The sequence below is a fragment of the Temnothorax nylanderi genome, unplaced genomic scaffold (genome assembly GCF_030848795.1).
Source record: "Temnothorax nylanderi isolate EJ_2023f unplaced genomic scaffold, tnyl_v1.0 TNYL_tig0008_pilon, whole genome shotgun sequence".
In the NCBI taxonomy this organism is placed as follows: domain Eukaryota; kingdom Metazoa; phylum Arthropoda; class Insecta; order Hymenoptera; family Formicidae; genus Temnothorax; species Temnothorax nylanderi.
The window spans coordinates 2,407,020-2,430,468 of NW_027249070.1; the positions used below are offsets into that span (position 1 = coordinate 2,407,020).

A 23,449-nucleotide genomic window follows, 5' to 3' on the forward strand; every position below is an offset into this window, starting at 1 on the left:
TACCAACGTTAAATCTGAAATATAACTTGCTTATCTCCTGCTAATTACAGAAAGATAATAATATAGAGAGGGATTTTTGTCAAATATTTCTTGGTCACCGGCAGAATGATGGTTTTTCCTTTATTCGTCGACATTGTAAATATATATAGGAGGCAGCCACGAGAGCAGCCGGTCACATGCTGATGCGATGATATATATAATATATACATATACAGCTATGTATATTATCCATTTTCATTCACTTACTGTCATTTACAAAAAGACTAACGATCGACCGTACGGTCAAGCTATACTCGCCGAGCGATCGACCTAGTAGATTTACTTACAATTATGCTTCTCTCTCTCTGTAACATAACTTATGACATCTTGGAATCGAATGGAATGACTGATACCATGTATCGATAGTATCTTTTATATATATATATATTCTTCTCCTCGCGCTCGTTTTGTTCAGCGACGGTGAGTTTTATAGTACGATTTGCAACAATTTCAACTCGTAATATAAATAATACACGCTTACATATATCGCGATGATCGTATACATAAGCAGTTCTATAATGGTTTCCTTTTTCAGATTTAATCCTTCCGATCGCATTTCATAGGGATGCTTATCATATATATAACTCAATAGAATCGAGAGGATTATATCTGAAAACATACACATTCTAACTGTACAGACTACAGAGCTGAAAGAACTGGTTTGTATTTTTTTTTGCACATCAATACGCCTGCGGCCAGAATAATATGCACTAGATACTAGTGCATCAATTAAATATCAAGTATCTTTTTACACTTTTTCTGAAGCATGTCAAAATCGCCGAAATCACTAAATGAAACAAACTGATCAGGAATAAAAAATTTTCGAAAGTTTCGTTAAAAGTTGAATATATTTATTTCAAACGCTATTTAACTATAAATAAATTACTACAGTGCGATAATTTCCAATTATAGGAAGACGTAAAAAATTATGATTTTAATTTAAACATCAATTATTTTGTTTCTTCGCGAAATGGCAAAAGTGATAAAGTTATTTCGAATTAATCTAATCGCGATAAATATTCCTGACCAAGTATGAATGAGGTTCGATCTGTTTCGAGATAATTCTCGTATTGGCGTCGCGAAACAAATATCATCAACTCTAAATACGATCGCGCAAAGGAAATAAATACGCCGCCACTGAACAACAGCAATAAATCAGTACACCTCCTCCGCAATGCGCGTGTGAGATTTCCATATCGATACTTTTACACACATAATTATACACGCTTCATCCGTACACAATATCGTAATATCGTATAATGTAATATCGATAATAACGTTATAATATCGCGCTAAAACTCGCCCGCGAGCATTAATTGTATTTTTGTTCTTCTCCTCTTAGCTCCTCTCGTATATCAGGTAAATATATATAATCTATTTATTCATTTATGTATATATAATTACTTTTGTTCACTATGTATATATGCATGTACGTATATACGCGTATATATTATCCATACATATGTACACACAGATGTATATAGGATATTTCATTTTTATCGAATTATCTTATTATCGATATAAATACAGATATATGCATCACACACATATGTCTGTACATATACATATACGAGATGTATATACACGTTCTCACATGCATTCAAGTTACGTCGTAGTACGCATAAATTTCATGTAATTAATATTCTCCTAACGATGAGACCGATGCAACGATCACGATTGATTTCCTTCTTTCTATTCTCTTGGCAATCGGTGACTTAATTTAACGCCTTGTGGGAAAGGAACTGTGAGAGACAGAGAAACGGCCCGGACCTCGCAAACATGAAGTGTTCACGTGATCCAATTTATTTGAGTTCACGAAGAATGCACATCGAGAAATTTCATATTAGAATTCGAGGTCACTACGATACACCAAGCTGTAAAAATATTAGACACAATCTGAAAATGTTGTCAACAAAGATGCATATTTTAACATCTTTATAGCCGCGTTTTACTCAAATGTGCGCACTGTGCGTCGAGATTTAGCTCACGCCACTTCTATGAACATCTCATACGCCGCTATGGAAATAACATTTTGCATGAGCTTGTTAATTATTTTAATAATTATTTATCAAACACTCAAAAGAATTCCGAATAAAAAATAACGTTATTATAACGGATTACTTTTGAGTAGCAATTGGTATCGATGTTAACATAAAGCAATTGTTTAATGACTAATGATGTAATTTAATCATCGTTTAACAAACCAAATTTATTTCCTGCCAACATCAAGGCGTCTTATTTTTATTGAATACGTAAGGAAAGCGTGAAAGCAGTAAATACTTTCTTCAGAAGCAAAACTTCTAAAACTTCCCTTCATTTTTTTATAAATGCTAATATTAGCTCTAAAATGAACCTTTTTAATAATTGGTAACTTTGGTTAAACAACGTTGTCGTTGACGCAATGAATCTATAAAATTTAGGTATAAAGACATAATAATAAATAAAGTCATGCGTGGTAAACACCGATTTCTTTTTTTTCAACGTTAACATGGAAATGGAGACCGGAATGGATGGATTATGCGAATATATGTAGTTTAAATATATATTTTTGAAGTTTGAATGTATTTTATCCCAATAATTGACGACAATAATTGGAATATACGAGAAAAATTCTAGAGAGACTAAAGATTCAATTGACGAGTAAAACGATGCCGCACAATACGGCTCGATTGGCCCATTGCATTCCTTTTCATTTTATTAATTTATTTTTTTTTCTATTCATTTATTATGCATTTCTAATCATTAGACACCGGAAGAAGTGATGATCAAACATTTCGACGATCTTGCAAATCGAATTTTATTCCACGGTTTTATAAAACTTAGATTTTAGTTTAAATAGATTGTTGGTTTACGTCTGAAAATCGTTGAAAATTGATTATGTTTTAATTAAGTCTTTGAGAATTAGTCGAGAGAGTCGAATAGGTAAGAAATTGTAGACAAACATGACTAGTTTTAGAAAAAAAGTACCCAAAGATATATACTGATGCTGTTGAATTTGAGATTTTAGAGAAGTTTGTAAAAAGATACTAACATTTTTCTTTATAAAAAAAGACATTTGTATGATATATCAGACAATTCTAAAAGCTGAGATAATTTACTTTTTTCATATTTGTATAGAAAGCATATAATATAGCAGTAATTTTATTAAATAAATAATTAAATAATTAATTAAATAATTACAATTTTCATATATAGAACATACTTTTAATATAATTAGAAAAAGTTTTAAAATTAATTAGCTATTTGGGTACCTTCTTCCAATATCGGTCTTGAACATTAATAACGATCAGGCACGAAGAGCAAGCGATATGAATGAAAAAAGTGCATTTGATTTTTTCCAGGATATGAAATAGAAATAGAAACGTCGTGATATGATTCTTTTATAAACTCTTGATTATTCCGTTCAAATGTATAAAGCTATACAACTTTGCAAAGAAATCGCAATTTAATCATATTCTCACTAACATTATCGGTTTGCAATATATTTCAGTATCCTTTAGATATCGAGAATTAAATATCAAGATTTAAAAGCACTCATTTTTAAGAGTTTTTTTTTTAAGAATAAGGATATTTTCACATTATTCATCTTATCTCATTTATTTACTGAAATATTTCGCATAATGTGTCGTTAATTCTGACAAAACTCTAATTAAGATTAGAATTTTTAGGTACACGAGAAATTCTATTTCTATTTCTATTAGAAATTTTATTTCTATGATTAGTCGGGGATTAAAATCAAATGACTTTTTTCAACCAATCACGAATTGAAAATTTGATTATTATTATTATTATGTGCGCCGCTATATACATTGACGTCACTTTCTCATAATCGCATTTTTCTATTCAGTTTAAGTTTTCCTTTTCTTAAAGTCTTTTTGTTATCTCTTTGATAGCAGCTTTCTTATATCATAGAAAACTGAGTATACTAATTTAATTCTGAGACTCTTGGAAGGGTTATAAAATATATACTGCCCGATATAATTATCCGGTTTTCGACTTCGCAGCAGAAAATTACCGAATAAAAAGATTACGCATTAACGCAATCTTTATTCCTTCTTATATAGAGTTTAAAATTGATTATACTTTGCGGTTTTACACATGGCTTTCCCCGCTAGCATCGTCACGCGTTTAATTCCAATTTGGTTCAATCGACGAGTCCTGATTTTATGGCACGGAAAAAGAGAGAGACGAAGGTACAAATAATCGGTCAAATAATTGGCAGAATCGTTCGCTCGTTTGTTCATTCATGCACATATCGAGGTTTCTCCTCGCGAAGACCGTCGCAGAAAATAAAACGCGCCCGAAACCAACTTTTGCTTTAAAGACGATAAACGTAAGACTAGAGTTCAACAATACATACGGCCTTTAATCGCCGTACAAACACAGTTGATAAAGTATAAAAGTATAAACAGCTAAACGTGAAAAGCAGGACGCCATACAGAAGTAACCGCATGCGTTAATGCGTGTGTCAATAAGAATCCAAAATTACGCGTCTGAATTTTTTGGAATGGAATAATCGCGAACAGTTCGTCGAGAAGCGAACCATTAGATTACGTGCTTCCCTTCTTCGAAATTGTACTCTTCCTCGCCGCGTTCAAAGAAAACGCTGAGAATGTTTCGCAAAAGTTTCGCCAATCTCTTTCAAGAAATTTCAGACAAATCTCTCCTCCAATTAATACACACCGGTTTAAAAGTTTAACAAATCATTTTCCAAGTTGGATTGCACTTTAGTAACGCAGCTAGATGAAAGGTAGATACGCGACACAATTCTCTCAGCGTTCTTCGAACGATCAAATGAAACGACGAGATTTTCTACCGCGTGAATCTTCTCGACGAACGGTGCAGTAATTATTCCGACAACCCCATTTTCTCTTTTTGCCGTGGCGACTGCTAGCTTTATGAGATGAAGATAGTCTTTGCGAGAGTGAAAATAATCCGAGACTATTCTAGGATTCGAGAATATACATGTCTCTCTCTCTCTCTTTCTCAGAATAATCTCGAAATAATCATGTGCTTTCAGAAAACGGTAATATATCTATATATATCTAAAGAATTTTGAGAATATTGTCTAAAAATACACGATTATTCTTAGAATATTCTAAAAATAGACAGAGAGTATTCTCTTACCTTACATCCTTGGTTACACAGTTCCTGAAACTTAATCGTACATCAATACAACAGAGTCTAGTTACATATCTACTTGTTTGTCTTCTTCTCCTTTTTCTTCTTTTCCGTCTATTTATAATTATCCACTTGCTCGTGTATATTATAGATTTATATATATATATTTTTTTTTATGCACGATGGATATGTGTATATCCTTACGTCTTTGTATACACGCACACACGCGCACACACACACACACACACACACACACACTCTCTCTCTCTCTCTCTCTCTCATCTGCACTTTGCCTATATACATATACTAGCTGGTTACCCGGGCTATATATATGTATATATAATAACGAACAACATTAATGATTACTCATTAGGCTATTCTTTAATTGGACAATAAATAAAATAGTTCATATGCACAGCGTACATCTCCTCACAGGCCGTAGGTGCCCCTCACAAATAAACGTATCTCTCGATTCTTGCGACTTCGATCGTCATGACGTAAAACACTTAAAGTCGATGACACGAAATCATGGTCTGAGGATCCCTCCAAGAAGAATTTAATTCAATCGGTAATCATATATTACGTATACCTAACGTTTCCTCGATGAATAGCATTGCTCGAGCAAATACGTTCATTCAAATTGACCGTTGTTAATATTACACGGAGAAATATTTAATTCATATATTACAGGCGCATCGTGCGCTGCGGCATTGATCGTTGCGAATTACTCGCGAGAATTTATGATACATTTTATTTCGCAAAATAGATTCATTGAATATCGTCGACGCGCTCGATTGGCGATTTATTTTATCCACCGCAATTACTAATCTATTAGCGACAATTAATATCGCGATGAGAATCACGCGGGATAATTCCTGCATTAGAAAATTTAAACTTCTTAAAAAATCTTTTAAAAACCATTTTCAACTAGTTTCTCTTCTTTTTCACGCATTATGAATACGATGGCGATATTTCCCGGATATTTCTGGGTCTAAATTAGCCTCTCTCTAGACATTGAACTTTCTCGCTCGAGTCTTAGCTGTTGCAGCAGAACAAGTGCTCAGGCCACCAGCCGCGGAGGCCGAGCTTCTTATCAGAGGAATCCTCGACCACCAGGACGTATCACTTGATCTCCTCTCTGCTGGGCGACCTCGGTGGATGTGGCGACAGCGGCGTTTCGTTCGGATGTCTCTTCGGCCGGAAGCTGGCCGTCAATGAGGATATCCAGCCGCTTTGCGAGCCGTGATCGTGCAAGGAATCGCTGTTGCTGTTGCTCCGGGTGCTGTCGATGCTCATACCGGATTTAAATCGCGAGAACAGTCCAGGCGACGACTTTTTCGACGTCGCGGGCGAGCAAAATAGAGCAGAATGCTTCTTCCGTGCCTTAGATACCTCCTTGCAGAGCATTGAGTCCAGACTACCGGTGTAAGGACGCTCCTCCGCCTTCTTGGGATCGAGCGCGCCCAGCACGGCAGCCTCCGCTGCATGCTTCGCCATTTTAGAGATGTCCTCCATGCTGGCCGAACTTCTTCTAATTTCTACCTTGCCGAGATCCTCCTCGATATCGCAGCAGGTATCGTCGGGATTGACTATGATTTCAGGCTGTTGATTCTTCGAACGAATGTCGATCTCATGAAACTCGATGTCCAGGGCCTGTCGAGTCTTCGTTTCCTTCAGGCTTTGCGACTTGCCCTCAGGATTCGACAAGTTTCTGCGGTGCTTGGAAAATGAACGAGAGCCAGAGGCTGCCGGCAAAGCCTCCAAAGAAGTGGACGATCTCTTCTCCTTGGCAAATACCGTTCGCCAGCTCTTATTCTTACTATCCGTAGACTTTCGAACCTTCGGCAAAGTCATCGCCCGTTTATCCACTGGCGACAACTCCACCACGGTCGCGATGGCCTTACCGCCGTCCTTTACCGAGGACTTTACCAGGTTGCAGCGCTTGCAAATGAACAAGGAATTGTGGTGCCTCGACGAGGTAGTCGTGGCCGAACCGCTACTAATCGAGTTGCTCTTGTTAAGCATCTTCGACGCGTGTTTCGGTTTCGGACTTGGCGAATCTTTGGAGTCGAAGCTCATACTCAGGCGGTCGGTAAAGTTCCTCAATCGCGAGAACAGAGACTTGTTATTCGGCCCAGTTTTGTCGTCGCAGCAACATCGCAAACCGATCGATTCCCGACTACTGTGCGCATCTCTTCGGCTAGGTCTGTTCTCCTGATCGTTCTCTATGACACTGCTGGTTTTCCTCACGTTGTTTTTCGGTTGCGAGCGAGCCGCCTCCGCCGCGACGACATTACCGTTTCCCTCGGGCGTCCTACTCTCAATCTTGGCGTCTAAAAAAACCGTCTCTTTCTCCATCTCCTCGACAATTCGCGTGCCCTCGGCAGACCTCGCGCTCACCGGCGAGCTCAGATCACTGCCGAGATTCTCACCCTTGCTGCGTCTCCTCTCGCGCTCGTGATCCCGGACGGCTTTGGCCAGGTCGTGATTGTGATAATCCAACGAGGACTTCTCCCGACTGCCCTTCCGACTGCCGGGATAGCTCTTCCGACCGCTGTTCGAACCGGTCAGCGTGCCCTCCGTGGAGATCTTGAATTTGAGCGTTTTTTCGCTGATCTCCACCTCCGTGGCGGTTTCCGGATCGGAGCTCTCAATGTTTTCCGCCTCTTCCATCGTCAAGTTTTCCGTGATATCGTCGTCGGTGGAGCGCGAACGCGAATGGATTGTCGTGGCGGACCTTTTCGAGCGCATGCTATGCGACGACGTGGACTTGAAAACGGTGGATGAACTGCCTGTGCCGATTGGCGCGTTGGGCGGGGCCGACTCCCCGACGTCCACAACGCTTCTCCGATGATGACGCTCGTCTTTGGCCGCCTCGTTCAGTCTGCGATAGTATTCCAGAGCTTCCCTGACCGGCTGAACTATGAGATCCTGAAAAGCAGAGTTTCGTCCGCATTTAATTGTGCATGTGTTATATTTATTTTTCCTAATTACATACTGCTCATTATTTCATTTCAGGCACAGATAAATTAGTTTACTTGGAGAGGATGAGATACCTGTAACTCGTGTAGAAGTTCGCCGAGAGCTTCGAAGAGAGGGAGGAGAACTAGGCCGATGAAGCTAACTTGGGAGGACGGCTTGGTCACTTTATCGCGATCCATGAAGGGCGTGACCGGAAGACCCTCGAGTTTCTCCGCGTCGCTCTGCTTGAAGAACTCTTGAAGCAATCTGTCCAGCCACGGTTCCGCGACTTCCATCGGTCGTGCCTCATTGCTTATGTCAGCCACCTTGATCAGGATCATGGACAGCTGCGAAGTATAATTAGGGAATTGAATGTTCCATTAAGTGTTCCATTAAATACCTCATTGGTCGCCGATGGATTACCAGATTTATGTGCGTCTTGTTAGTGTAATCGAATTCGGGAGTGGTGTCGGTGAACTGGGCGAGGATCTCGTTGTGCCGGGCCATGTCGGTCGCCAGGATGCACCTTATGATGCCCTCGCGCACTATTCTGTACGTGGGATTGTCCAAGGACGCGAGGATGTTGCATTCGGGCGCCTCCAGGACCCGGAATGCCACGGAGCAATGGTGATTCTCCAGGGGCGAGATATCGTTGTAGCGCAGCGCCAGCTCGGTCCGCGCGTTTATCTGATAGATGTTGTTGTAGCCCGGATGGTCAAGATCGTGGCATATACATGAGACAATCAAGATGAGGACCTCGAGAGCGCCGATTTTCGACGGAAGATCCACCGCCCAGGCTATCGCGTACATCTGGGTACAATCAGTTTAGCACTAAGACGATAACTTAATTCGATCTACAACTACCAACGCGCACCGCTCTATGCATGTATTTTAATCGATCGGGAAGTAATTTAATTATATTATATAGCAGAACAATGCAGTACGCCAGTTAATTAGATTAATCAAACTATTAGTGTCCATCGTAATTACAATGTTGTTCATCACGCTTATAATATCAACATAACTCATTTCCTCCCGTATCAACATGCGATTACAATTACGCTACCATATAATTGTTAATTATCTTCGCGGGGAATCGTGTGAGTTAGAGCGATACAAAAAATGAAGGAATACTCACCATTTGCGCCACGCAGAAGCAGTGCCTGAAATTGTGAAACGGCACCTCGTTGTAGTTGTTGTAAACCTCGTAAAGGAAGTTCCTCAGAATCGGCAAGGGAATGTTGAATTTTTGAGGTAGGTCCAGGTCGATGAACATCGTCTGCAGCATCAGCAGCAGCTCCTCGTCTTCCCACTGTCGCGCGTCGAAGGCCGGTGAGCGCAACCACTCGCGAACGTTCGACGAGACCGTCACGTCGCTGAAAATGGTACAATATGACATTTACAAATCCTTCCTAAGATTTTAATATTTGTGTGTTGTTGACTTTACTAACTAATAATTAATTTCGACGTTTAATTAAGATTCCATTAAATGGGATCTGGAAAAAATGGAAAAATTAATAATTAGTTACAACTGACGACTATAAAATTAACACCTGTCATTCTTTATCAATCGTAGCAGTCATTCATTTCGTCATTAGTATCATTACCGAGAAAGTAGTATCTTATTTTACTGAAACAAACTCTCCAAAATAGGTAAATTTAAGGAAATGTGAGACAATATTGTTAATACATGAAGAACTGTGCTAACATCGATCGATTCACCGAGAGGGCAAGTACCGGGGCGTTAATTGTCGAGCGAAACTTCGCACCCGCGTCGGCATTCGGTCATCCAGGCACATGGGATTAATCGGATTAATTGGTGGAGTAGTTTGCCCAACAGCTCTTCGCTACTTTGACACATAATGGGTTATCTGCTCGTGCTGTTAAATCAACACGGGCCTAACATACGTCGAGACGATCGGGATTGTATCGGACGCGGCATCGATTCGCCGCGACATCACGTCAAGCACTGTCACTTACATCGCCTCTCGCGAGAATCAGTGACGCGACACGACGTGCCTAAACGGCGAGACTCCAGACATAATTTACGATAATGCAATCATTGTAAATGAAATTTACCGTAATCAATCGGATTACACGTAATGTTAAATACCACGTCATGATGATGAAAATGTATAATTACATCGTATACGTTTCTTCGAATAATATAAATTAATATTTACATAATTATATATCGTATCTCTCTCGCTCGTTGAGTGACGTTCGGTTGCAACATTTATTTTTGAAAAAGAAACGACAAATCGAAAACTTTAATTAATATGACATTCCTTCGTATTAAATTAGTCTTTATTACGCTTACTTTTCATTTCATTTGTATTTATCGTAGTAAGTGAATTGTGGAATCTTTTTGCAGTTTCCTACCTATATCTTTCCTGACTATCTTCAATTTCCTTAATTTATCCGGAATTTTTACGACTTTCCCGTAAACGGAAACGAGTTTAGCTCATCGCACACGTGAAACCGTGCAATTAGCAGAATTCCTATACCATATAAATGATCGTACGACACGTAACATCGTAATTAGAGCCGGAACACTTTCTTTTACCGTATTAATCCTCGAACGATAGCTAGCTAAAGGAGTAAAAAAATATAATGATCTCGATTTCGACGAAATAATGAAAGTAAAAATGGATACAAAGAATCGTGGCTTTGGAATAAAGCCTTTGATAAAAGCACGTACACAGAAGATGCGTCTTACGTTCTTTCAGCTGCGAAGGACAATTGGAGCCGCGAAAAACGCGAAGAACACCTTTACGGCGCACATGGATGTTTATTTGCTGACCGCTAATTGGCAATTCGTATTTAGCCGACACGTCAAATCACATCAGGACGCGCGATAATACGCGCTTTGTGTGACGCGCTCCCCATTATACACGCCCCAAACCGTGACGGGCCTTATTACCTAGATAACGGTAACTTAATGGCATTTCGCGGTACCGCGACAGAGACCAACTAACCACCGTCGGGGAGCCATGGCGTACGGAAGCGAGCGGAACTCGCGGATGAATGGAGGTGCTATGTATGCACAGCATCTCCGGTGTTTTCTCAAGTTGGGAATAGGCCGGTCATTTCGCTGCACTCTTTCGTTCACACCTTTCAATGTGTCGGCATTCTCGCGTCTCTCCTTCGGCACGTACGGTTTTCCTTTGAACAGCACATTACCGCTAAAAGTTTTTTAATTGCAGCAAAATTTTGTTTGAATTTTACGGCAATATTTACCAAGTGTCGTATGCATTTTTTATTGCATTGATTGTCATATTGTACGTGAATTCTTCATCACAATTTTATTGTATAAATATTGTGGCTAAAGAGTAATGATATTGTTTAATATCACTTATCCAAGATACATAATAGAAGTTAGTGTAGTCAATTATAATTCAATGAAACGTGATTCTTCGGTGCAAAAAACACTGTAGAGTAGTGAGTAAATTGACAATGCAACACGCTTAACCAGGAAGATGATTTCTTGATTAAACGTGTGGAACAGGATTCTCCTATATACATTTTCCAGAAGGATAATCGGGGTCATTACTCGCGTAAGCGGTTTTTCCGAATATCTCGTAAGAACAGAAACTTGTGACGTGTAGAAGGGTTAAACGGGAACAAGCCGGAAAAGGGGAAACGATTATGGCGTTTACAGCTTTGCCTCGATGAGGAAGCGCCTCGGCCGGAAGCGCTCCAACTTCTCCCCGCCACAGCCATAATCGTTTGCGAGGAATCGCTGGTAAATTACGGTAAACGGCAGCCCGGCTTAATGCACCGTACCGAATCGCCGCGAGTATAACGCTTCGAAGGAACAGAAACGCGTCTCGCCGCGAATGCCACCTAAATGGCACGTACAATTTGCATGTCGATGCGACGTGCGTGACTGCCACCGAAGATAGACACAATTGGAGAAAACATTTCTAAACACCGTTCACTTTATCATTGATCTTTTCAACATACCTTAATATCCCCATTATATCTTACAAAAGAAGCGAGGATTAAATATGACAGTCATGTAAAATGTAAATTAATATTTGCATCGTATGCACCGACTAACATAAATTGAATAATTCTTAATGAGACGATTTCATTAATAATTGAAATATTAAACTCATCGTCAGCATATTAAAAATCGCAGCGCTGAAAATTTCATACAATTTTATATAATTTTGTAGCCTTCCTTGACGTTATAAAAAAAAATATAAAGTCAAATTTAAAATCAAACAAAACTAATTTTTAAAAAATCGAGAACATACATGTGAGAATTTTGCACAACACGCCATTAATAATTTATATGAATTTCACGGTGTTTTTTAAAGCTATAAGAAAAACTGTTATTGACGTAAAAGGAGATAATATTAATGAAAATATAACGCGCTTGCGCCACTTGAAATACTCAGGGAATTAATACGGCCAAGCTCTCATCTTCCTCGAATCTGCATAAGAATGCGGTACTTCGAGGCGAAATAGGATTGGGTCTCTTAAGCCTCCAAAATAACTTCGCGATGCGGGAGAGAGAATCTCCGGAAGACTTTCGGAAATCCTCTGGAAGTCTACGGTCCCTGGCTGTCGATTCATTTGTTGATTTTTCTCCGGGAACTTTCTCCTCGGCCGATGATAAATTACAGAAGTTTAATTGGTGGCAAAGTTTAACGCGACCGCGTCATCTGTAATCATGTTGTTACACTTTGTGTGACGTGAAATATATATCCCCGAAAGTTCCCAACGCGCGCGGTGCCATTTGGTGCGACGCGGGAATCATAATGGCGTTTAAGGGTTTACTGCATTACCCGCTACGCGCGCGATTTGCGCGCTCGTTGCCATTATTACATTCATTTTGATATTGATTCCACCGGACATCCTAGTCAGCCGATAATCAGATTACGTGCCACGTATGCAAATGAATCTCGCACAATCGGTGTAACAGCTCTTCTCGGATGCGATGTTTTAAAGCCCCCCGAGCCAAATGAACCGCAAGTTTATCGCTTCACCAGCGTCACGCTACGCCCTATGAATATAAAGGAGAAAATTACGTTGCAAACACGACAAAAGACATATATATGCATATGCAGAAGATACTCCGCCGCGTAATTGTTTCGCTTGACATTTTTTCTCTTAATCTCTCGCCTCGCGTATTAAATCGATGACGCGCGCGCATTCAATTTCGTTGATTCACCAGCCGCGCGCGCAGAACAAATTCAGAAATTACCCCATTCTAGTGCCGGGATATAAAAAAAAAACTTCCCCGCGACTGTCGGCGAAGCGTGAATAAAAAATTATAAATTCATGATCTACACTTCACCTTCGCGAAAGAGTGGGGTGAGAATTAATTCTAAGACAAATCAAATTTTGAAGCTGCCGACAAGAACAAAGATAAAGACTAAAGAACCAACAGATAAAGACTTCGCACGAAGTCTATTATGGAGAGAAGTATCGATCTTCTTGAATATCAATTTTCTTAAATATCATATTCTTCTTTGCGAAAGAAAACTCCACAGAGATGCGTTGAAAGTATCACAAAGGACTCGTGATTTTCTCGGCTGAGCTGCGTGATACGTGTCTGAACGTGCGACGTGCTCCATAAAGTGCTTCAACGTATAGAGCTCTCGAGGGTGGAAGGTTAAAGTTCTTCGGGGTCTCTCTCTCTCTCTCTTTATAGTCCGGCTTGTCCCGTATTAATGTATGTGGAATCACACGCGCGTATTAAGGCGCTTTAAACACGCACACACTCTTACTTGTATTACGTACTAACAACGGGTAATGTATAAAGGGTCTGGATTTTATACAACTGAATAACTACTTTTGATGGAGTGGTCCAGCGTCTCTGGAGAATTCTCTTCCCGCAAGATAATGCGTTAGCTGTTTTAGTAGAACAAATTATTCGGTCGTAAATATATGTAGAGAATTTTGAAACTGCCATTTTAAAAAAGTTTATCTTTTAAAAGTTATCATTTAAAAGTACTTTACGTTTAAAAATTTATCTTACAATTAATTTAAAGCAATTAAACATTGACTGTGCATTCAAAATACGCATGCTGCCTTATTCCTATTTTACACATTCTTCTCTTTTTCCTTTTTATTTTTACGTTTAAATTAATTAGCTAAAATGGATTCTCTTTCCGAGAAACATGAAAAACATTACTTCCTCATATATTTCGTTTCCTTGAAAATAACTCGTTGAAAAGTTGCAAAGTCAACATTTTAATGAACTACAATTCACTGCCGCAATATCTTGTAAGATCGCCGATACGATATCGGCTCCAAGTTCACGGAATGATGGTTTTTGTTTCAATGCGATATCGTTATATCGATTCGCGATCAAAGTGAAAAGTCGAGTCGAGTCCTACACGAGACGCGATAGTTATTCGCCACGCGAGCACGTTCGCGTTTAATTGCGTTTGCAAACGCACCCTCGGGCAAGTCAGCCCGACGAGACATTTTGACGGACGAACGAGCGACGTAAAGGACAGTTCTCGCATGTACGACGGTTACTTCTACCTTGCATGTGCAAGAAAGAAACCTTGACGTCACGGCGGTAAAGGTCGAAGTGCCATCTTTGATCTTCGCTTTACTGGCGGGCCTATTTTCTCTCTGCTCCTTCTTTGCTCGACGGATTGAAAACGAAATTTTCGCTGCGGACCATCGGCGTATACTTTCACACTCAGATACGACGCATTTGCAAGAAGATAAAAGTATATTATAGATACTGTAAATTTACCAAATATTTGTATCTGCTGACGTAATTTTTTACAGCCATTCTTTCAGTTTCACTAATGTAATCCGTTAATAGACCATGTAGAGTAATTTTGGTACAGCATGAATGTTGGTACAACAATTGTTGTTACAATACCATGAGTGCAACACAATAGCTCGATTACTCTCGTAACAGAATATCGGCAATTTAATGCTTCGTAGCAATAAGCTTCATTTAGAGAACGAATTTCAAGATATTTAACGCAGAACAATTGGACAATTAAGCAAATGAACTTTGTATCAAATTCCTGTTATATAGTAACATGGGCCGGAATTAATTGCAAACTGGAAAGTCGCTTTCAAATTCAATTTAAAAAGTCGTGAGCAAATGTTACAAGCGTTTGCGGACGCGCGTGAGCGAAATTTCTGTTAACGTATGGCACAAATCGATTCTTCTGCAACGTATGGACATAAACAATTTAGAAACCATGTTATCCCCATATTATATTCAAGGCGTGTTTACGAACACGCGATGTTGCAATCAAATGAAATCGGTAATTAATTGTCTACGCCGTTAGTAGGCTTAGCTCCGTCCGATGGATTGACGTTCGTTTAATTAAACGCCGTGGATTGTCTTCGCCTGCAGGTAGGCATTTAAGTCCGCGAAGCGAAGGAGTGAGCTCGCTCGATGGAGTGCTAATTTCTGCCTCGCCGCCGCCGTCGAGGCGTAAAGTCGCGTTTGCGAAATACCGTGAATATACCACATTCGTATGTTCGCCGAGCTCACGAGCTCCGGGATTACCCGATATACCCCGAGATCGAAATCAATAATCAATAATCTCGCCGCACGCATCGCGCGATAAACGCGTATTTCCCGTTCTCGGTAAATATTTGATTGTAAATCGCGATAAATGAAAAATATTTCGTATGAAATTTGAGGATAAACGCGGCAGAAACGCGAGAGATGCGCAACGCGAAGCGAATTGTATCTGAACCAACAGTCGAGAGAGATGCGAATAAGCAGATAAAATTATTCGGCTGACTGTCGTCGGAAAATTCCTCGACCCGAATCCTCGCCGTCCTAAATTCGACGTGTTATTTCTGCTGCGCGATGAGTGCACCGAAAACCGTTGCAATCGAGCGTAAAAGCGAATTAAATAAGAATTCCCATCGGTCGAAACTTATTGAAGCTTGGAAACTTATTGAAACTCTATTCCATAATCCTGCATTAATATTACAAATTATTGTAACAAATGTACATTTTATAACAGGTACAAATTTAATAATTTATTATCTTATACATAATCTTAAAAATAAAAGAAAAAAGAAAAGAAGAAAAAAGAAAGAGAAGAAGAAAAGTGTGCGTTCACGATTTATTTCGACGATTAAAAGCAAAGTAATTAAAAAAAATTTAACTAAATAAGTTTATCGATTAAATAAATAAGAATCTAAGTTCTCCAATCACTTTTCGCTCATTGCGATACAACCTTGGGGATTTCCAGAGTAACGGCAAGCCGTCGAGTGATTTGCGAGCCGCCCGCCCGTACCTTTCCTCGGCTTCGTTTTATTCGTCTCTTCACGGAGAAGCGCGAGAAATCGCGTCGCTGCGCCGCGCATAAGCGCGCGATGGGTTTTGATATTCGATACGCGACGGCGCGGCGGGATCGCATATTTCGCCGAACGCGGAATAAGTCGACCCCGCGGCCCGCGCGAACCAGACGAGGAAGGCTTATATGCAAAAAGGCGTGGTTGTGGATGCAAGGCGCACGGCTTATAGGTAACACAGCCGCATTCCGAGGCATCTCGACACGGCCGCGCGCGTACGTTCCCTATTTTAAGACAAGCCCGAGGCTTGCCCTGCACCTCGTCACGCTTTACCCACGGTCGCGCATCTCACCCGAATGATTCGCGGAAATTATGCCGGGGAAACTTCCTGCTTGCGTAACGAACTAAACGCACCGCGCCGTCTTCCGTTTTCTTTGTTTTTGTTTACGGGAAATCGAACGCCGTTGAAGACGGCGCTGTTCGATCCCGCCGAGTTTAGCTTCTCGATGTTATGACGGGGCGACTCAATAAACTGAAATATTTTCGGAATTTAAAATATGACAAAAATATAACCGGAGAAGCTCTACGACACGTGGTGCCCAGACGAGCGAGGAAAACCCGAGAAAACTTGATGCTAGAAATCACGCGCAAATACGTTGATAAGGACGGAATGAAAAATTCATAACAAGATAATGCGTCAACCTGTAATCAGGTTTTAACCTGAACGCAAAATGAATTATGCCATTATCGTATATATACATAATCCGCTTCTTATCTCTTCCGACGAGCGCCAGAATGTAGCTCGAACGTAATCACAGTGCCATTAATTATATTTATTCCGTGTTCGGAAAATTTAATAGAAAATGTCAAACTTGTTGAAAATATATATTATATTTTCCTTTTTTTACCTTGTTTTTTTATAATTATGTAATTTAAGAATTTTTTTAACAATCTGTACAAAAACTTGAATTCTCTAAATTAAATATTTGTATAAATATTTGTATTTAAAAAGTAATTTTTCTAGAATTGAGAAATTAAATAATTTAAAGAAGCAGAAAGAAAAAAAGAGAGAAAGGGTTCAGATATCCTTATAGAAAAATATATCTTAAAATTAATTTATATAGTTTATAATTTATTAATTTATTAGTTTCTGTCAAGTATTGTCAAATGTTGTAAACTATAAATGGAGAAAATATCAAGTAAAGCTAAATAAAAAATTTCAGAGAAAAAGATGCAGAGTGAAATCAATTATAATTAAATTAATAACAGCTGCAGATATCTCTCGGGAAACGCATTTGCACACAAGCGACTCCTAATTGGAGATGTAAAATACGCGTTCGTGTCGATTATTTGCGAGTCTATAAGCAAGCCATAAACGATTCAATTGTTTCTACTATAATTCTCGCGAAATGAAATATTGGAATTGTCCCCGAAATTCATTAACGCTTTATAAGTTGTGTGAATTTTATTACGTATTTGTTAAATAGCGAAATGCACGTTCACGCATCCATGACTCTTACTTCGCTAAATCCACGTTGAATATCGAAAAGTCGCATGCAACGTTGTATGCTTCGATTTTAACGTCATATCTACGTTATTTCGTTTTACAGTTATCCTAGCTGGAAGAAATGTGATAAAACGGCTCGTATTCCCCCCGCGTCGTTACTTTTACGCACATATTTTATTCTGATCTTATACGTTTACACGAAACGCGTTCTCGCTAGTTAAATAAAACTTAGAAGACCAGACGGCCGTAATGTACGCAATGTTAATATCATTGCCAATGTCAACATATAACTTGTGTTAGATCAAGTTTTAAGCGTCTCGATAATCAATAAAGCGGCTTTAATAATAGAATCGATTTGACGTCGACGTCTGGTCAACGACGGATTTTACTACTGCGCAAATCCGAAATTCTTTTTTTACCTGTCATTGTCCATCATCGTGTAATAACTATTTACAATTTCCATTTACAATTCCCTATTTACAATTGTTACCGCATCGCTGAGGATGGCTCAAAGCGGAACCGAAACGTCTGATTTATAATTATGTATCCTAGTAGTTATTATGGACCGATATAACGTTAACTTACGCACCGTCAACCGCGTTGAACTCTCAAAGCTCCTTTTCACTTGTTAATAACTGTTTACATTCAAAATTCATCATTTCGAATCTGCACTTCCAAGCTGTATCAGCATAAAGGTTAACATTTAATACGCGTGTGTGTTTCCTATTTAAAAAAATATTATACCTATATAGTTTTCATATCTCTTTCAGATAGGTACTTTGTTCAAAAAGATTATTGTTCTATTAACATCCTTTAACAAAATGTACAATACAAATACAGAAAAATTACAATATACTGCATTAATATTCGCGTTTTCATCATAATAATTAATACAATTATTCTTTTTCAAATGAAAAGGTAATAAATGTATAATTTTTAAAATACATTTATTATAAAGCTCTTTATAGATACTTTTGTTATCATTTTTCAATTTTCCCGTGCACGTGCATTTTTTCTCAAAATAAATTAACGTTTAATTAACTTCGCGATTTATTAACGGTGAATATCTGCCGGTGTCGTTCGCATTATAGATGCGATTTAATGGACCGTCTGTTTTAGACGGCACAAACTCGATACGTCTGCCTTATCTGGGATTTATTAGTCGCGGTACTGTCAGTAGGTAGTAGTGCTCTCGCGCGCAAGAGCACAGACATCGCCCTTCTCCGAAGATTCATCAGTCCGCGCTCGTATTACCGTAGATCAATCAACTTTTACGATCCATCCGTCTTTCGGCCCTTATTTGCGATGCGCACGCGGGTGCTCTCGATCATGTCGATCTCGCAATATCGAGCGTAATTTTCCCCTGCGCGTCGAATGTCAAAGAAGATCCCCGGGCACGGGGGAATTTTAATCATTAATCCAAATCGTGCCACTTTCAATTTAAACTAGCGAAATTAAAAAAGGCTTTCACATATACCTCTCGCGATATAAAATTCACCTGCTAAAATATCTCGTGTGCCGTGTGCCGTGTGCCTCTCCGTGATTAATACCGCAATCTATATTTCATTAAACGTATTTCACTTCTATGCAGCTCTTACTTAAGATATTACGTCGCGTAAATCTAAATCCGTTTTTAATTAAAAAAAGTTTTTAATTAAAAAAAGGTGTATAATATTGAATAAAGAAAATATCCGTAGACTAGGAGAACAGAGAGATTCAAGGACGCGCCGCACGGCTGTTTTGCGTGATAAGACTTCACGTAGCGTCGAGAGATTGATTGTTTATCTTCGCCGTCGCGCTTCAAAGGGGAAACTGATCGATACGTTATTCCGCGATCTGCCCCCGATATTTCGGTGCACGGTTAATCAATATTTTACTCCCGACAAATTGTTTACTCCTAATTTTCCGATAATTGTCCCTCGTAAATTTTCCATACTTTCTACATCGCTTCATAATTAATTTCCACGCCGCATCCTTTGATCTCCGACGTTCAACGCGGCAAATTAAGCTATCAATGGATGCTTTATTGACTAGGAACTTCATATCAATAGAGGATATTTCAATAGCAATTGCGATATGGCTTTATCATTATTATGGCTTGTTTATCCCCTATCTCTCATTCGGCTTTATAATAAATGAATTCGCAACGATTGCACCATATAAATGTAAATAAATATTAACGCGTTGTGTATTACCTAGAAACGCTCTAAATGAGAAATTAATAATTCATAATCAATTATTCATTTAATCGTCACAATTCCTCTTTTGAAATTTTGTCGGCTAACCGAAAAACTAAATAACGAATAATCAGTAATAATCATCAATATTATATCAGCTTGACTTGTGCACATCGAAAAATATTAAAATTTATTTATCTTCGCCACGATATTATATAAAATATTCTATATCTGCTTATTTGATATTGAGAAATGAGAAGAGATCTATTGCAAAATCGGAGAATATTGAAGAAGCTCGTGAGAGTAAGAAGAGACAGACGCAAGTGACAAGACATGTATGCAACACCCTGTATGCGTGCAGCGGCGAAATCTCCAGCGTCGCATATACTCGTTGAATAACTTTTCCCCCCGGCTAATCAATCTTCGAGGTCGGATCGCGTTTTTGTTATCTACATGCGGCGATCGACGATCGATCCACGCGCCGTGCATCGACGCTTAATCACAATGACATGGGGAACGCGGGGGCTCTTTCGCATTACTCCCGGAGTAGCGAACGCGGCGCGGGTCGATCGGGGCCGCTATTGGACAACAATGTAACTGGAAACAGCGGCATATTGCTGCTTAATAGATAGGATTATCGCAGCCGCTTAATCATCAGTCGCGGCACTACAGTCGCTGATGGCCTGTCCGACACAACGGCCTGTTGGCATTTCGATCGAACATGCCGCGGAAGCACCTCATTGGCGATCCTGCCCACGTAATATCGGCATTAAGGCACGGGAGGATTCATGCTGGTCTAGTGTCGGATAAAAGTACCGTAGACCGCGCGGGAAATTTTCCGCTATCAACGGTAACGGCGTCCTCGACGGTCTCCGCGTGTCTCGCGCAATTTTGTCCCCTCACGGAGATATGAAATTTATCAGGGCTTTCTTATTGAACGTGTCACATTTTACACGTTACTTTATACGCATATGCAAGAATCTGCTGTCCGTTTTATTAAAGAAGGATTAACAATGCAGGCAAAACGGTGCGTCGCGTCCAGTCTCAGCGCGATTAGCTAATACCATCTTAATTAACTCACCAGATATTGAGGAACTTCTCCCGAACTTTCCGCTTCATGCTATCGCTCTTCCGACGATGCTGCAATCTGCGGCAGGAATCCGTATAGATGGGCTCCGGAAACTTGTAGAGACCTACGGAAGGCGGAGATATCTAGATTAAGCTTTTGGAAACTTTCAAGTTTTTGCGGCGGGACGGTGTGCGGTGCAACAAAAGGGCCCTGAAGGAACATCGAAGATGGAACGCGGGATGCCGGAGCAATTTTTCGCAAACTCTGCGTCATTTCACGTCGTAACGAGATTTTATAAGAAGAGTTTCATACGCTGAGAGTTGCCTATACGTGCCGTCCCAGTTTTACCGCGGGCTCTTTCCCCTTTATCGGCAGATTCTTAGAAATTTTCTATTCTTCTCTTAGCAGAAATTTTAGCAAAGGGTTAAATTACATATAAAAGTGCGAATTACGAAGTTTTCTGAATTAAGTTTCGGCGATAAGTAGACCCGATTTAACTTCAATCAAGAAGGGAGAAAGAAAGAAGCTTGACTTTAAGTAATTAGTGTAACAGTCGAGCGTCTCGGGACTTTTGTTCGTCCACGTGCGAACCATCCTCTATACATAAGCCGAAGCTCAACTAGAAATTGAAGATAGGAATAGCTTGAACGGCTCCTTTCGCGTGTCCCCACAAATATTTATTCAGCGGCTGCGATCCGAGCATGCCGCTGTTTATCCGCTCGTATATCCGTCGCTAGCCTCAGACCGGGCGGCATCGTAAAATCTCTGGCGAAACTTTTATATCTGACCGAGATGACCGATCCATCTCAACGTAAAGTTCGATCCACATCCAATATCGCAGCATAGGAAATAAAATCTCAAAGAGAAAATTGTTATCGCGACAATTGCGTTGAACGAGTTAGGCGAGATACACGTTTCGAGATTAATCTCCAGTTTCTACGATAAACCAGAGATACTTCACGAAAATGTCAGAAGGAAGCGTTTTAGATTATTGCCTCTTCGTTATTTCAATTCGTGTATTACCTTTCCCTTGCTATTTTTATTTAGTACATTATGACAAAGATTGCAGAAATCTCTTTCGACTTCATTACGCAATAAAATTGCGCAATAGTAATTGTTTTAACGAGTGTGATTATCGTAACTATTAATTCTACTGTGTTCAGGATTTGTCTGTATGTCTAAATAGCGATAACTTTTTCAATCCGCTGAGAGGATTGCCGCGTTGCGTGACAATCCAATTTCCAAACGCTTCCGAGTTGTCGAGGACTGTCGAGGGCAAAGGATTTGTGAGCAATTTAGACTGCACGCGCTTGTATTAAACAAAAACGCTAGAGCATTTTCAGCTTCGGTTTTGTATTCTTGATAAAATTATTAGCGAGAATTTTCCACCGAACATTATACAAAATATACTTTAGAAAAATATGCGATGCGAAAAACTATTTAAAATCAATGAACGAATCTATTACTCATTTCCATCTATCTAAACTTTTACGTCGCTAAAATTCTATTTCTGTCACTTTGAACCAGAGATTTCGCTAAACAAGAGAATACCGAGTTAAATGTGCATTCAATGAATTGAACTCGAGAGAACCAGCGAGGAACATATACGGATTGAAAGGGAAGAGAAGCGCCCGTGGCGCTTTCCACCGCCAACGTCCATATTTATCTTCAATTTCATTTTCGTTTTACTATACAAGAGGCAACAGCATGAAAATTCCTTGTGTCCTGTATAAATTTTTGTAGAAACAATTTAGAAACAATCGCGTTTTCCGTATCAGTACACCGGTATATTGACGTCTATCCTCGAATTTAACGCAAAAGAGTAATGCTACGACAATAAATAATTTCGACAGTCGCGTGCACCTCGATGCATTACGACAATGCACACTTCTAAACCCACAGGTCCATTAATATATGCGATTATTCGACGAATAATGACGGCCAGCCGTACGGCATTTCATTTCACTAATATTCGCTATTTAATATCAAAAGTAAGATATTATCCCGAATTTCTCCGTTCCGCTGGATTATCCCTTTCATTTTTACCACCACGATCGCTGCCACAAAATCCGATTATGAAGTTCAATTATGAAGCCTATTCCGAGAAACTTTATACATGTTACTTATTTAAGCAACTTAAGAGCTGATCATTATCGTCAAAATTAGGATCGGCAATTATTAATCGAATTATAAATTATAGCGTCGCATTAATGAGAAGTTACAGAAAGGAATACAGTAAAAATATCTCAGCTCAGTTAATCTTTGGCGCGATATTTACAGAGTGTCCCTGAAAATAGATCAGCGGAGACTTATGGTTAGGCATAACGGGGA

General features: G+C 39.5%; 1 protein-coding gene across 1 annotated transcript in view; it reads right to left on the bottom strand.

Moving 5' to 3' along the window:
• Positions 1–106: 106 nt before the first annotated feature.
• Positions 107–23,449, bottom strand: part of Pde9 (phosphodiesterase 9) — a 137,966-nt gene continuing 114,623 nt past the window's right edge. The window contains exons 7-11 of the mRNA XM_071724518.1: positions 21,131–21,242; positions 9,260–9,497; positions 8,545–8,931; positions 8,217–8,468; positions 107–8,091 (exon numbers count right to left, since the gene is read on the bottom strand). Of these exons, the coding sequence (XP_071580619.1) occupies positions 6,283–8,091; positions 8,217–8,468; positions 8,545–8,931; positions 9,260–9,497; positions 21,131–21,242 (2,798 nt within the window). The 3' untranslated portion in view covers positions 107–6,282. The remainder of the gene's footprint in view (positions 8,092–8,216; positions 8,469–8,544; positions 8,932–9,259; positions 9,498–21,130; positions 21,243–23,449) is intronic.